The sequence below is a fragment of the Rhinopithecus roxellana genome, chromosome 8, assembly GCF_007565055.1.
Source record: "Rhinopithecus roxellana isolate Shanxi Qingling chromosome 8, ASM756505v1, whole genome shotgun sequence".
Lineage (NCBI taxonomy): Eukaryota > Metazoa > Chordata > Mammalia > Primates > Cercopithecidae > Rhinopithecus > Rhinopithecus roxellana.
Window position 1 is genome coordinate 89,700,454 of NC_044556.1, and position 16,154 is coordinate 89,716,607.

The 16,154-nt window shown below is 46.0% G+C and overlaps 1 protein-coding gene across 1 annotated transcript in view; it reads right to left on the minus strand.

The window, feature by feature from the left end:
• Nucleotides 1–16,154, minus strand: part of PARP1 (poly(ADP-ribose) polymerase 1) — a 47,525-nt gene that overhangs the window by 12,119 nt on the left and 19,252 nt on the right. Inside the window, exons 5-14 of the mRNA XM_010381977.2 lie at nucleotides 15,658–15,757; nucleotides 13,321–13,437; nucleotides 12,504–12,680; nucleotides 10,022–10,169; nucleotides 8,062–8,202; nucleotides 6,895–7,137; nucleotides 6,549–6,617; nucleotides 6,123–6,255; nucleotides 4,083–4,278; nucleotides 1,211–1,339 (exon numbers count right to left, since the gene is read on the minus strand). Of these exons, the coding sequence (XP_010380279.2) occupies nucleotides 1,211–1,339; nucleotides 4,083–4,278; nucleotides 6,123–6,255; nucleotides 6,549–6,617; nucleotides 6,895–7,137; nucleotides 8,062–8,202; nucleotides 10,022–10,169; nucleotides 12,504–12,680; nucleotides 13,321–13,437; nucleotides 15,658–15,757 (1,453 nt within the window). The remainder of the gene's footprint in view (nucleotides 1–1,210; nucleotides 1,340–4,082; nucleotides 4,279–6,122; nucleotides 6,256–6,548; nucleotides 6,618–6,894; nucleotides 7,138–8,061; nucleotides 8,203–10,021; nucleotides 10,170–12,503; nucleotides 12,681–13,320; nucleotides 13,438–15,657; nucleotides 15,758–16,154) is intronic.

The following is a 16,154-nucleotide window of genomic DNA, read 5'->3' on the forward strand; positions in this document are numbered from 1 at the left end:
AGGATGTAACTCAACACTCCACTCTACAACAGCACAGGCGTGAGCATTCCTGCCAGGCTGAGCTCTTGGCTGGGAGATACTGGGGTTGGCCCTGATGTCCATGGGGCTTATACTGCCCAGTTTTGACCCCCTGTCCTCCCAGCTCTAAGGCAGGCCAGGAGGCTCTGGGAGGAAGGACTTGGGAAGACAGCAGAACGTGAGCGTGAAGGGAGAAACCCCATGGAGAAGGGTGGAATGCTTTAAGGCTGATCTAAGACTCTCAACCTCCACTGGTTCCTAGGAGCCCAGGACAAAGGGAATAACCATATGCATCGCAGCTGCTTGTTTTTCAGAGCAGCCTGAAGCTTCTGGGTTTATCAGCTAGGGAAGAGGAGAGGGTGTTTGTTGGCCAGGTGGGACCATCTCTGCTCTGAAGGCCCCCAGGGTCAGTACTTAAGACCTCTGATGCTAGGAGCAGCAAGAACAAGGGGTCCACCCTTTTGCACTCATCTCCCAGAGGGAGAGCGGAGATGAGAAGGAGAACAGACAGGAAACACAGTCTTTGGCTGCAGTCTCTGCCATTCTGCCCTGGACAGAAGCATGACTAATCCAATAACCATCACCCCCACCCCACTGCCAACCTTGTAGAAACTGGTATGAATTTTATCTTATGAATAAGTGTCACAGCAATTTTCTTTGACTCTAAGTGGGCTGTCTTGCACTTCCCATGGTAACTCCAGTTGGTTGGTTTGGTTGGGCCACAAAGGAAGCATGACTAATGTACCCTGCCGCAGCATGAAGAAGGGGAAAAATACAAAGGGTGGGCTGGTCACAGTGGCTCACACTGTATTCCGAGCATTTAGGGAGACTGAGGTGGGTGGATCACTTGAGCTCAGCAGTTGGAGACCAGCTGCTTGGGCAACAACATGGTGAGACTCCATCTCAAAAAAAAAAAAAAAAAAAAAAAAGTACAAAGGGGACTAGGGACCAGGGAACAGCTCTCTCCAACACACCACATGCTTCACTGCAAATCAAACAACTCTCTGCAAAAGTGCCACCACTCCAGGCCCCAGCACTCACACAATTTAAGATTGAAGGACAGGTACGAGAAGCTGACAGCCAACGTATTCTGTTTTTGAAACAGAAACAAGAACAGGCAGAGGTCTTCACTAGCTCAGCAAATCATCATTCACAGCAAATGCTCACAGATAAAATGATAAAGCGCAATAACCTCATACTCCACCATGGCTTTCTTCATACTTTCCACATCAAAGATCAGCTTGATGAGGTCCTGAACTGGCTTAGGGAGCTTGGACTTGGTGCCAGGATTTACTGTCAGCTTCTTCACTGCCTCTTCATCCTTTAGGAAAAAAGCACATTACTAAGAGACCCAAATCAACAACTCAACCAAGGTATCTGAGTCTGTGGGGCTGGGCTGCAGACAAAGGACCAGCAAAAAAAGCTGAGTATTAATCAAAAAAGATGTGGAAACAGCAGCCAGGATGAATGTGCCTGATGCTGTACACGGGTCAGACTCTTCCTGTGCCCGCCCCCGAAGTTTTCTTGGCTGCTCCAGATTCTTATTCTTGTTGCCACTGCAGCATCTGCATGGGCTGACCCACCCTGGGGTTGCTGGTCCCTGCCTGGGAAACTGCCTAGTGCCCACTCATGCCCAGCCTGGAAGTGCTGGGCAACTGTAGAGGCAAACCTTGGAGCAATAGGGTATGAAACTGAAGGACAAATTATTTCTCTTTTTTTCTTACACTTCCTCACACAAGGGCCAGCTGCAAGACTAAGTTTATATAGCCTTCTCTAAATTCCCAAAGGACCAAGCAACCAGTCCCATGCGCTGCCAGCCAGCCTGACAGTGTTAAAGCACATCATAGCATTAACTGTCACGTCCTCCTCCTACATTGCCTAATAAACTATTGAGGCTCCACCCCCACTGTCTGAAGAACCCAGGTTATGTCAAGATCACACTGTACTGAAACTGCTTTAACTCTTTAGACTTGAACTGTATGAGGGCATAGACTGTGCTCTGTCCAGCACAGTGTCCCTAGCAACTAAAACGGAGTATTAGTATTGGTATTTGGAGTGAAAGGAACTGACATTGGGCTTTGAACCTGGAATCAGACTGGCTTACCCAAGCAGCAGAGAGCTAACTTGGGTTGTTAGTGTTCATGGCTGCTGCTGTCACCTTCATAGTAGACCTACTCTCAGTGTTGAAATACCATCTTAAATGCACTCTGCTATCTTCTGGGTATAACTTCATTGGAGGGCAAAGTATCTATGTGTGCAAAACCCTTATTTAAGTGCATATACCTTATGACCCAGTAACTACTTGTAATGACAACAATCACAGAGGCACACAAATATTTATATGTATATCAGCATCATTACAGCAAATGCCCAGAATCAATCTAAATGACTAACAGGAGGCAGGAAGTTGTTCTGATTAATGATGAATTCTAGCCACACACAGGATGGGAGTCAATGCAGCCTTAAATAATGCTCTGGATTGGTGCAGCCAGTGGCCACTACAGTAGCCAAAAACTGAGGTGTGCTGTAGGCGCAAAATACATACCAGATTTCAAACACTTAGTAGAGAAAAAACCAAAAGGGAAATTTTCTCATTAATAATTGCTGGTACTGATCAGGTGTTAAAATTAGAATATTTTGGATACATGGGGTTAAATAATACCAAGATTAATTTCATTGGCTTCTTGCTTTTTAAAATGTGGCTATAAAAATCTTTAAATGTATTGAAATGGCTTGAATTATAATTCTATTGGACAGGACTGCTCTAGAATACATAAGGAAATGCTCCTGGTACATTAGGGCAAAAAGCAGATGGTTGCAACATGGTACACATGGTGGTAGAAAAGGTACATATGCAGTGAAAGCCGACTGAAAGAGATATCTACCATTATTTTAACTGTGGTTAATTCCGGGCAATCTTAATTTTTTGTGCCTTAGTAAATTCTCAAAACATTTTAAAACAAATATTTAACTCAGTAAGGGGCGCTACCGAGTCAGGCCAAATCTGTCCTGAAAGTCTGCTGTCTGAGCCTCATCATTGTATAAGCAAGATGTAAATCCTATTTTTAATATAGAGAGTTCATGAGGTCCTCTGTAAACTAAAAAATTCCCCCTTTCAGACATGCTAGGCCTCAAAGATTTCGAATTAAAATCTCTACCCACCTACAGGTCTCTCTTTTTGTAAATAAATGTGTTTTCTTTTCCCTGATTAAAAAAGTGATAAATTCTCATTTTCAAAAAGGCAAGCATTTTGCAAAGAAAAAAGACAAAACAGAAAAGTTAAAAATGTCAACCAACAGACAAATGAATGCTGTGTGCTAACAGATACAAGGAGACGCCCAAAACTACAGATAGAGACAGCACTAGGAAATTATTTGGGACTAATAAAGTGTGACCTAGCAGAGCAGGTCAAGTTACTATAAGTCTGTCTATAGACCAGGTCACAGGATGGAGGGTCACCATGGGTTCAGATGAAAAGCCTTATCTGGAATCTGTGAATTATGCCCTATTGTTTCAGGAGTAACTGAAAAGACTGTTCCTCCTCGATATCTCAAAGATGCTACCACAATTCTCATTTAAGCTCTATCTCATACTTCAAGGTGTTGACTGGTTTTTCTGCCATCTATTGAGATGATCATGGGGTTTTTGTCCTTCACTCTACTCATATATTACATTGATTTTTAAATGTTGAATCAACCTTACATTCCTGGGATAAATCCCACTTGGGAGTGGTGTATAGATCCTCCTATGCTGCTGGATTCGGTTTGTTAGGATTTTGTATCTCTATTCATAGGGTTTCTGCATGTCTATTCACAGGAAATTGCTCTGTAGTTCTCCTGTGCTGCTTTGGCTCTGGTATCAGGGTGGTACTGGCCTTCATGCAATGAGTTGGGAGGTATTTTCTTCTATTTTTGGGGGAGAATTTGTGAAGGACTAGTATTCTCCTTTCACCATTTGGTAGTATGTTTACTATGATGCCATCTGATCCACAATGTGGATTTTCTAGAATAAGGTGTCCCTTCCTACTCCTAGAAGCAGACAGTGTAAGGGCATTACATGGTTACCTGGCCGTAGTCAATCTCCAGGGGGTAGAACTTTTTGGGATACTTTGTGAAATTTTTGGAGTGCCAAGCGTTCCCGGTTTTTTCTTCATATAATTTCATGAAGTGCTCAATGGCATCCTCCTTGGACGGCATCTGTTCCAGTTTGTTGCTACCGATCACCGTCCCCACACGGCCCCAGGACCTGAATATCCAATACCTGTGGTGGGAAGAAGGGTGTCAGATACACAAGTGTGGGTCAGCTGTCCCACTTCAGGAGGAGTTCCCCTTTCTTGCCATTACATTCAGGTGTGGAAGAATTTTACACACCCCAAAAGGATAGTGATTAACACAGAACAAAAGGAACTGCTATAACAATAAAGGGTCTTTATCTTACCTCTCATTAAACTTTCAAATCATATTGACTATAAAAAAATGCCACATAATAGTTTAAACTTGGTTCTGGCAGCCAAGCCTGAGGAGTGAATCCTGGAGTCTGTAGACCTTTGCATAAAAACGATTCTACTCCTCTCCCCAAAGAAATACAAAGTACTATCTGGAAGTCATGTGTTCAAGGAGACAACCCTTAAAGCTGTACCCTAAAAATAATTAACTTTCAACTCAGATCCGAGGCTAAGACACGATGAAATGAGGGGGGCAGTGGCAATGGCTCCTCAGGTCCGGTGACCTAGAGATGCAGGCTGTCATGTTCAAATTCCATCTCAATTGAGGGTGCACATCACACATATCCAGCTGCTGTGCTGCTCAGCTTTGGATGAGCTAATTTTTCATTAACTCAAAGCAGAGGTAATGCAAAACTTAATTTTCATTTCATAAGAAATACAGATATATCATAAACCCACATACAAGATTTGTGTACATTTTAAAGACAGAACTATAGATTTCAAAGAAAATTTGGGACTCCCTGGCCATTCTCTGGGCTACTGCACAGGGGTATAACATTTCATTCCCTGCTTGGTTTTTCCTGTGAAAATTTTTGGGAAGCACTACTTTGATCTATGTTGAAAATTTTTTCTGACCCTAACAGCCCACACCACCCTTTCACTTAACACCAGCAAATCTTAGCCACCAGAAAAATGTCCACATCCACAATCAACGTTAGAATTTAATAAGAGTTCCTTCCATACGCCTTTCCACTGACACATAAATCCTGTTTTGTGTTGGCTGTACTGCAGGGTAATGAACTCACTAGCTAAGGACCACTCTGCCTAGATACATAAGGACAAAAGCCAGCCCACCCTCTCATCACCTCCCAGCTGCTGTACCCCACAATCCAGAATACGCCCTTGCCTGTCTCATCATGTTAATAAAAAAGGCAAATCCAAACCTCTTTAGTTACTAGGGAGTTTGAACATTAAAAAGTAAGTTCAACGCTTGCCAAACTTATTTGCTTCCGAGTTTTAAAACATATGTAAAATTAGAAAATCTTGATTCAAGCAGCTGAAAGAAAAGCCAGCTGGGGCTGGGTGCAGTGGCTCATGCCTGTAATCCCAGCAGTTTAGGAGGCTGAGGCGGGAGGATCACTTGAGTCCAGGAGTTTGAGACCAGCCTGGGCAACATAGTGAGGCCCCTGTCTCCATAAAAAATAAGGCATGGTGGTGTGCACCTATGGTCCCACTTACTTGGGAGGCTGAGGTGAGAGGATTGTTTGAGCCTGGGAGGTCAAGGCTCCACTGAGCTGTGATTACACCACTGAACTCCAGCCTGGGTAACAGAGTGAGACTGTTTCAAAAAACAAAACAAATAGTTGGAAAAACAAACAAACAAACAAAAAAACCCACCAAACAAAAAGAAAAGCCAGCGGGAGAATACGTGAAACCGTACCTCGGGACAACTGTACAAGGACAGCAATGCTACTGGTTAGTAAGTGGCTTCTTTCTCCCCTTTAAACAAAGGCCTCATGGTTCGTTTTTGATCTCTGTGATTAGATTTCATTCCCTAGGCACTGGGCCTAATGGGTTTCACATGGCTGATGGCACAGCACTGACTGATGCAGGATGGCCCCATGTCTCTGCACAACCAGGCTACACCTGCAGAACTCACCTGCTTTCCTTGTCATCCTCCAGAAGCTGCAGCTTGTAATAGGAGTTAGTTCCTTTAACGATGTCCACCAGGCCAAGGGTGGCACTGAAGACCTTCCCACCTTTCTCCAGGACATGCGCAGAGTGTTCCAGTCCTGTCCCGGAGGCAAAGCATCTACTGTTTTCTCTCCTCTTGAGGGGCTAGCGCTCTCAGGGAGAAGGGTTTGCAGGCCTGAGGTTCATGCCTCTTGGATACACTAACACCACCTTCAGGAGGTTCCCCTGAAATGCGTGTTCTCAGGACTGGGGGAGCTGGTGAAAGAGGCCTGAGGGTAAAGCCACAACCACACTGCCCCAGGTGTGCTGCGGGCATTCGGATGTCTGCTCCTAGTCAGCTGGCGGGGGGTGGGGCACGCGGCCCACTCGGCTGGCAGTCCTGTTTGCTTACCAGAATCAGGATCCACAGCTGCTCCTCCTTTAAGAGTTAATTTCATTCTCTTTTCAGATTTGTTGATACCTTGGAAGGGAACAGAAAAATGTCAACACGAAGTTAAACGTAACTGAAAAGTAAGGGGAAGGTAGAAGGCAAATGAGTCGTTCTCATTCGCATGGTCTGTCAACTCGGCATCTATATACACACTCCTCCCACCACCAAGTGCCTGCCATTCTGTTTCCTGCTCTGCAGCACTCAACAGGCCATGTCAGGGACACAAAGGGACAGGTTCTGTGCAGGCCAACTTGGCCACCAATGTCCCCGGCTTTTGGCCCTGGAGGGGGCAGCTTGGGGCCCTTACCTTCCTCTTTGACCTGGCCCTTGCTTTTTTTGGAGAGTGCAGCCCCTGACTTCCCTTTTGGGGCCACAACTTCGACAGGCTCTGCCTTCACCTCTGCCCCCCAAGGGGACAAGATGTGCGCTAAGAACAACTCCTGAAGGCTCTTGGTGGAGGCGGAGACATCCTGGAGGAAGTCCTCAGACACAACTCGGATGTTGGCTTCCTTTACTTCCTCCATCTTCTTATTCATCTTTTCCACCTCCTCTGTTCAAATTGAAAGAAAAAAAAAAAAGAAATGTAAGTTTAAAACAAAACTGAAACTTCAAATTACTATAGTTATATTTACTGTGTAATTCCAAATCCTCAACATCCACAGCTCTCCTTTGCTTCCAAGTCTAATGCTCCCAAGAGTGTTTTTCATTCTAACGATCATCTCGATCGGCAATATTCCCCCTTTTCTAAGGTATGATGAGCCAGGGCAGCCTTCTCCAAGCCATTCTACAGCACAATGTTAACAGACACTCCAAGGAAAAAACACCCTGATGTCAAATATGTATGGGAAATCCTGTGTTCTATTTCTCTGGTTCCTGAAGACCTACAGTGGTAGTAGCATAATAAACCCACACAGAAACCTGTTTACCTTTTGTTTCACCCTACCTTTTCCAAACATACTTGAACCATGAACTTCTGTTTTGGCAGAGATCTACGCACATCTTACAGAGCAGTGCGAAGTGATGAGAATACAGGTTGAGCAGTTTCCCTTATCAGAGATGCTTGAGACCAGAAACTTTTCAGACCTTAAAATACTTGCTTCGTATTTACTGACTGAGCATCCCTAATCCAAAACTCTGAAATCTGAAATGCTCCAATGAGCATTTCCTTTGAGCATTATGTTGTCACTCAAAAAGTGTTGACTTTTGAGGCAATTGGTTTGGATTTCGGGACTAGGGAGACTCAACCTGTAGTAGCTTACTGTCTTTAGTTGGGAACATGCAACACATGTGAATCTATAGTACAAAGCAGCGACATTGAGGGCAAATACTTGTTTCCCTTCATAAAGAACCAGAGCGATGATGATGTTAAGATCCAGTTTTTGAGTGCTGTGATCGACTCTTCCTCACTGACTTGTCATCACAATCATAAGACACAGAGCATTATACCTGTTGCACAAATTCAGATTCAACTCACTTTTGGTGCTGATGCACAGGGAAGCCTTATTGGCTGTCCCTGTCAACTTCCCCCCGAGTTTCTCAATCATAGCCTTCACTTCATCCTTGTTCCGGGACAGCTTCCCAAGAGTCAGGATCTTCATGTTGGATAATGGCTTATCTGGGATGAAAAGAGAGAATCATTCAGCAAGGTCAACTCCGGTGCTGCTCCCCAGTAAGGGGAGGTGGAGGAGCAGGCGAGCCAAGCAGTGAGCTCCTGGGGAAAAGCCTATGAAAATACACTTGTGAGAAAACAGGATGGGACAGCAAGCTGCCATCTGAGCACCTACAGATGTTCCTCAACACAGAAAGGACTGGGCAGGGAGCAAGCCACAAAATGCCACTCCATGGCCAGGCCAGCCTTGCTGGTATGAGCCGGGCAGCTGGGGGTTACCCCAGGTCCGCTCCATGGTCAGGCTAGGAAGGCTGCATCTGCGGATGAGGGACCAGGATGGGAAGAGGGGTAAGGTCACATGAACCCCCAATTCCTTCTGTTATTCTCCCAAACTGCAATTCTTATTAATTAACCCCATTTTAAAATGAGACATGTCCATGACAGTCCCTCAAAGGAGTGGCCAGCACAATCACACTGAGCTGAGCTAACCGATTCTAGGCGAAAAGCAGCTGCCTGGTGTGCACTGACCCAGGCCAGAAAGGCCTGGACAGGGGTGTGCCTTCTGTTCACAGCAAACAACACAGTGCTGGTGACACGTTTCCAGAACTGGAGATGCTGCAAGGAAAAGTCCTTACTGCCTTCCCTGTGAGGGCAAACAACTAGGAAACACTGACAGTTTAACTGAAACTGGTGAGGTCTCCAGAGAACAAAATTATTGATTTATGCTGAATTGCAAGTTAGGGGAAAGCAGAGGAGGGAAACCTCCATGGAGGGGTCAGAATGCCAGGCCCCACCTGGCCCTTCATGTGGGCACTTGGACTCAGGCTGCCAGCAGCACAATGGACTAGGGATGACCACCCACACACACTGCAGTGACCACTGGTCCCCTCTCAGGATATGAAAAGGAGGTCAATAACAGGTTTATGTTCAAGGACGGAACCTTCATCCTCCACCCACCAAACTGTGACCTTCGCCATCAGACTATGCCACATGTCTCTGAGTAAATAAGCAGCGGGTCACTTCTCCTGCCAACAAATACATTGCTCTCACTGTCTTGGTTGGCTTGGGGCATTTCTCACTAGTGCTGATCAGTAACTCCCTCTGCATACAACAGAGACTCGAGCATCACACCAGGGTCGTGATGACTGGTGGGTGCAGGGCGGCCTGGAGAGTAAGGCCTCTGATGGTGCTCTGCAGTGAGGTCAGGCAGGAGACCCTGCGCGGTACTCCAGGTAAGGCTGTCAACCTAGCCTTTCTTAGGAGCCCCTCTCCTAGCCTCCTAGAATAAGAGTCACTTGTTCTTTTACAATGTTTATTTTATTTTTAGAGAGAGGGTATCACTCCGTCGCCCAGGCTGGAGTGCAATGGTGTGATCATAGCTCAGTGCAGCCTTGACCTCCCAGGCTCAAGGGATCCTCCACCTCAGCCTCCTGAGTATCTAGGGCTAAAGGCACATGCTGCTACACCCGGATAATTTTAAACATTTTTGTAGAGATGGGGGTCTCGCTACATTGCCCAGGCTGGTCTCGAACTCCTGGCCTCAGCAATTCTTTTGCCTCAGCCTCCCAACGTGCTGGGATTACAGGTGTGAGTCACTGCTCCCAGCCGATGCTATGTTCTTAATCCCCTCCCACCTTGCTGTAGTTGGGGGTGTAACAAGCCAAGGGAAGAGGTCTATCCCCTGTAGGACAAGGCTTCCCCATGGTGGGGTCAGCAAAGAGAGACCCTTGATGGATACTTTCTTCACCAGCTCCACACCACCAGCAAGTAGTGGGCAAACAATTCCTGCAAAGCAGTTCTATGACTGGGGCCCTAAGAGCTGTACCTGCTGAAGCAGAGGAGTTCCCAGCAGCAGGCACCGAGGCTGTGGAGGGTGGGGGCGTGGCCATCACTGGGGCGCTGGTTTCTGGGGGGAATATACGGTCCTGCTTTTTAACCTTCAATTTCTTGAGGTAAGAGATTTCTCGGAATTCCTAAAAAATATTAAGTTTTAGTTAAGAAGCTAGCTCTCCCTTGAAGTAACCACCTCATAGACCAAAAAGGATTTGGCTTGTCCAAATTAAAGAATCTCTTTTTTTCTTCTTACAATAAAGAGTAACAAAAAATAGAAAAACGTGAGGCTTCCAGAATGAAAGACAGTATTATTGCTGCTACAGTACTTATTTCTGGTACTTTTACATTTATAATAGGGGTGGTATTGTGGCTGCTTTAAGAGAAAAATCTTTCCCAGAAAAAACAAAAACACAAACCAGTGGCCAATTTGGTCAGGAACCACCACTGGAACTGCTGTATGACTATAGCCTCCCTGGCCTCATTCTTGAGTTGTTCCCTTTGAGAGTTAACAGGCCTCTGTGGGATCACATGCCTACTCCAGAACTTCAAGACCTCAATACCATACACACTGGGAGATTATTACCCAAAACGAAATCACAGTATTCACTTTCCTTTTTAGAAAAAGGAAAAATGAATGCAGAGAGCCCTACGGTATTCACTATAAATTCTTCCATCAGCACAATTCACTCTTCACTCTGAGTGATTTACAAGCGGCCTTGCTCTAAATGGTCACTCAGTAACTATCAAATACATGAAGCTCAGGGAAAGACCCTGTGCTCCCAGGTCTTCGCCCAATCAAGAAACTGCTCTTTCCATCTATGCCTGTGTTCAGGGTGTCAGCTGGATACAAGAGGTCACAGATTGCTTCCAACACACACTGACCACCTAATATGTGCTACCAACCATAGTTGGTTAAAAAGACAGTTTCTCCCCTTGAGAAAGTATCTCATTTGTGACTGAGCATCAGCTATAGGAAGGTGAACTTTAACTCAGGAGCTAAGCTATGCCAGAGGTGTGCTAAGGTGATGTGAGACAGGGAACGCTAGCATGCACCTGGAGACAGTGATCTGCTAAGCCCACTGGGAGCTGAAAACACAGGGGACTGCCTAAGCACAGCCATCTGAGTAGCACATGGTGGCATGTTGGGTGCCCTGGCCAGGTGCCCTATTGCTAGGTATTCCTAAAAAGAATGAGCAAGACTGGCGGTGGGGTGGGGAGAGGGGTATGTGAGGAGGAGGAAAAGGGTGGCAGAAAGAGGCTGCAGATGGCCAGCAGAGCCGCATCATGGAGGGCTCTGAGGACAAGCTACGGAGCTGGCCTTGATTCTGTGGGACAAGTGCCTGGGGGCAACAGTGTCACTGCATGGGCAGCAAGTAGTGCCAGACTGAAAACTTGTCTCGCACATGCACATAACCTTTAAAAATGTATACAGATGCTCAAAAATTGATATATAAAATACAAGGGATGGCACATTGCTTACTGCCATCTTATTATTTCCCCATCGAAGATAGTAAAAGAAATACAAATACCACATAAGGGTCTGGAAGATTTGCATACCCAGAAAAATCGGGGAATCAGTATAAGATTTTAAGGGTGGGGAAGTGCTAAGCTCAGATTTATTTTACAGGAAGCATTCAAGTAAAGGCATAGAGAGAAAATTAGGGGAGATCATGCAATCATGGCAGTGAACAAGTGAGTCAGGGGCTGGTGGAAATGGAGTTCAGATGTAGGTGAAGAGCGAGTAATGTCGACTATTACTCGGCTAACGATTCCTGAGGGTGTACTGTGTGCCGCTGTTCCAAGTGCTCCACCCAGGAGCAGGCAACAGCGAGGGAAGCAGATTGGTGAGTGGCAGAGCTCTGCACCTAGACAGGCTGCTGGGCCTGGATCCTGCTGAGTCTGAGCAGGCACAGGCGAGGTCCCTGGAGCAGCCAGCTCCACAAAGATACTGCCAGAACCCCACCAGCATGGCTCCAAAGGGGGCTCCCCATGGAGGTATTTTGTGTTGAGAATTCCATAAACAGTTACATTAAAAAAAGAACGTGCAATACTAGGAGATATGTGAACTCTGGATCCAATTCTTCTGCTGGCACTAGGCAAGGAAATGTCCTTGAAAAAAACTTGTATCAGAAAGCAGGAATTACTATCCATTTCTTCACCATATGTCCCTCAAGCCTAGAACTGTGCCTGGCACATAGGAGGCATTCAATAAATAAAAATTATTCATGGTCTTTGTAAGCAACATTTTACACCAAATGGACAAACCTCTACTTCATACTTAGAGGAGCTTTGGTTCTACATTTGTATAGTTTGCAAACATACAATTTTATATTCTGGTTAACAGGATGACACATCTGTAAAGAAGTCTGAGGAACAGGGCCCTGCAATCTCAGGGACCTGAAGTATGAACAAGCGCAGAAAGTGGGGCCAGGTTTTTCTCCTAACAGATCCCAGGATCTTCCCCCACCCCTTACCTTTGGGGTTACCCACTCCTTCCGGTTGGGTGTCTGTGTCTTGACCATACACTTGGTCCAGGCAGTGACGTCCCCAGTGCAGTAATAAGCATCACTCTTGAAGACCAGCTGACCCGAGCATTCCTTGCAGGGAAGGAGGGCACCGAATGCCATGCCATCGGCTACTTGGTCCAAGATCTGCAGCCAGGGGAGAAACACATCAGAGGGCAAATGCGGGACTACAGAAAAGGACACTTACTAATGTGGGATGGAGGAACTTGCACAGATTTCTCTCTCTACAAAGAGACTTCTTGCTGTGGGCTTGCTGTGGGGCTCTCAACACCCCACCCCGCCCTTTGTTTACAAAGGAGCTTGGATTCTTGTAATGTAGGAGACCTTATTTCCAAGTGTTCCTGCAGCTCCCCCATCCCTCAGTGATTGAGAAACGAAGGGAGAGCCCAGAGCATCCACTGGCATTGCACAAAGTACAGTGCCAAGTCAACTTCCAAGAATGACAGCAGAGAAGGACCAGTTGGGGACACCGTCATGCCATCCCTCAGGAGGGGGCTCTCCACTCCACAGGCCTGGCACTCTAGAACAAGCACTAACATGTGGAAGATGTCTAGTGGGGCGTGTGAATGCCGGCCTCATCCATCCCAGAAAAATGGTGACCACGATGGTGGTGATGACCGTGCAACACAACCACAATTTATACTCCTTGCAATTAATACCAGCAGGTGTTCACACGGAGGGCCTCCCACACTCCACTGGGACAGTCACTCCACAACGACAGGGTCAGCCTCACATGCGTGTCCCACTTAACACAAAGGCAGCTCACCGCCGACTCCCCAGAAGGTACTTGCTGGTTGTTGAAGATGAGTAGCTCCTTCAGGTCATTAGTCGAACACACTTTCTTTAGTTCATCCTTGATGTTCCAGATCAGGTCATTCTGAGCCTATGGACAAGACCCAGTGGCTGAGAGGCCAGCTCTTTTCAAAGGAATAATTCAACTGGAGGAGAAGCCCTGGTCATGCTGAGCCTCCAGTTATACCCTGGTGCACCAGCGAGCTGCCACTCCAAACCTGGGTGATCAGCACAGGATTTGACTCCTGGTCATGCTCCTGTGGACACCAAATTAAGCCTGTTGTGTGGTCTCTCAGAGAATACTGTGGAAGGTGAGGAGGAAGCCCTAAGGGTTTGGGGGAGATTGCACCAAGGCTCCTGGAACCAACTCTCAGAAACCAATCCCCAGAGACACAAGGTAAGAGCCTGGAAGTGCTAGGCTGAGCCCAGGGCCCATGTTTATCAGCAACTAGAGGAGGCAGGGTATGGCCGTTCTCCACCAATCTTAGAGTAGGAATGATTCACAAACACTAATTTCCTTGATGGTATATTATATTCAGTATCACAGAGGAATGCATTTAAACTCTTCTGAAAATGGAAGTTTTAATCTTTATTAAAGTGCCTACTCTTGGTTGGATGCTTTTACGTGTCATCTCACTTACTCTTTTTCTTTGAGATGGAGTCTCACTCTGTCACCCAGGCTGGAGTGCAGTGGTGAGATCTCAGCTGACTGCAACCTCCACCTTCTGGGTTCAAGCAATTCTCCTGCCTCAGTGTCCTGAGTAGCTGGGATTACAGGTGTGCAACACCACACCCAGCTAATTTTTGTATTTTTAATAGAAATGGTGTTTCACCATGTTGGCCAGGCTAGTCTTAAACTTCTGGCCTCAAGTGATCCGCCTGCCTCAGCCTCCCAAAGTGCTGGGATTACAGGCGCGAGCCACTGTGTCTGGCCTCATCTCATTTATTCTCACAACAATCAAGCTTGCTGAGAAAGCTATCAGCCTCTCCATTTTAAAGTCTGAGGTGAGTCTCCTCCTTCCCCAGGAAAATGGGCAAGTTATTCACCATCTCTGCTCAGATCCCACCTCTGTAAAATGGAGACAAAAGCACCAGCCCTATCATATCCTATAGGGTTGCTATTAGTACCAAAGGAGGATTTTAACTCCCCTGGTGAAGGTGCAGGCACACATGTCTGCTCCGTTTCCCAGCTTCATTTTTAAGGGCTCTCTCGACATCTCCTCTCTGTTGCACACAGCATACGCCGGGACACCAGGAATGGAGACGTGGGAGGATGAGGAAAAGGTCTAGTGGCACAGGGTTAAATGGAAGAAGTACAACAATGTCACCTAGATGACCAAGGGTAGAGAGCCAGCAGACACAGATGTGCCACGGTGGGAACTCTGAGGGGCATTTTAATTTTCTGACTCTCTATACATCTCTGATATCAATGGGGAAGAGAGAAGGACACTAATCTCACTGAATGGCCAATGTGAAGTGGCACCACGGTTCTCCTGCAGCCAGTTTTGGTGCATGACAGACGCTTTTTTACCGTAAGACAATTGAACAAAATGTGTGAGTCTTAGTTAGCAACTAGAACTATATCAGAAATTGCTTTTAGTTTTAACACTACTAGTAAAAACTGAATACTCATACAAGATACACAAGCAGACGGTTCATGGAAATCATTTGCTCAAGGAGAGACCAACTGTTCTCCCCCAATTTCCCAAACACCCAGCATTCTGATTAATAATTTTTGCTTTGCTTCAACACATACATAATCAACACAGGGATGAATCTTTCTGGTCAAGGACCACCGATTTAATGGATAGTTTTCTCCTATCATTATCAGTCATCTGTTCCTTTTTAAAAATGAGAGATCTTCATTTAAAAAATGTAGAGACACTTGATCTCTTCAAGCCATTTGTCTATGCTAAGAATCTCTGGCATCCTTTAATTAAGTATTCAGTTTCCAATGTTTGCAAGTGACCACAAAGGTGCAGGGTGTACAGTAGTGCATAATTTGGCCAAAGCATGAATCTCTGGCATCCCAGTAAGAGGCTGGTGAGTGGGAACAGAGCACTCAGCCTTTGCTCAAGCCTGGCTGCAGGTTGGACACCTACAGCCTAATGTGGGTTCTCTTTCAAATAAAAATGGTTTCCTTGGGAGGAGGGAAAATAATCTGGGGAAAAAGTCATGCTATTTAATGACAGCCATCAATTTGCTAAAGTTCTTAGTAAGTGGGACACAAGTCCTTGAATTGTCTTCCCAGAAAGAGAAAGAGAATCCAGACAGCAGCATGTTGAAAGGAGACACAGAGCTGAGAACTCACCTTTAGAGCTTTTTCAAGCTTACTATCTTTGTCTTTTTCTTTTTTAGGTTTCTTCTTGGCCACTTCATCTACTCCATCCACCTCATCGCCTTTTCTCTTTCTGAAGGAGACACAGGATATGAGAGAGAGCCAGAGCCATTAAAAATCTGACACCCAGTGACTTGCGGTGATACAGTATCTTAATGTCATTCTATCAACTCCCTGTAGGGCCTACTCACACTTGTCACTCCCTAACCCCTGCCCTACTCAGTGCCCTTAGGCGATCACTGTCTACTCAGGGAGTATTTGCAACCAAGATGGCAGAAGACACCATCCATTTCAGAACATACTCTCCCAGCCAGGGAGAGGCGCTAGGGTTGTTCCAGGGACTTAGAACAACCCATTACAAGAATCCAGGGCTCAGGCCCCACCTGAGGTAAAAACAAAAACAAAAACAAAAACAAACACCTATGTATCTCCTGGCCTGGAAGGTTCTAGCAGGGACTAGGCTAGAGGTA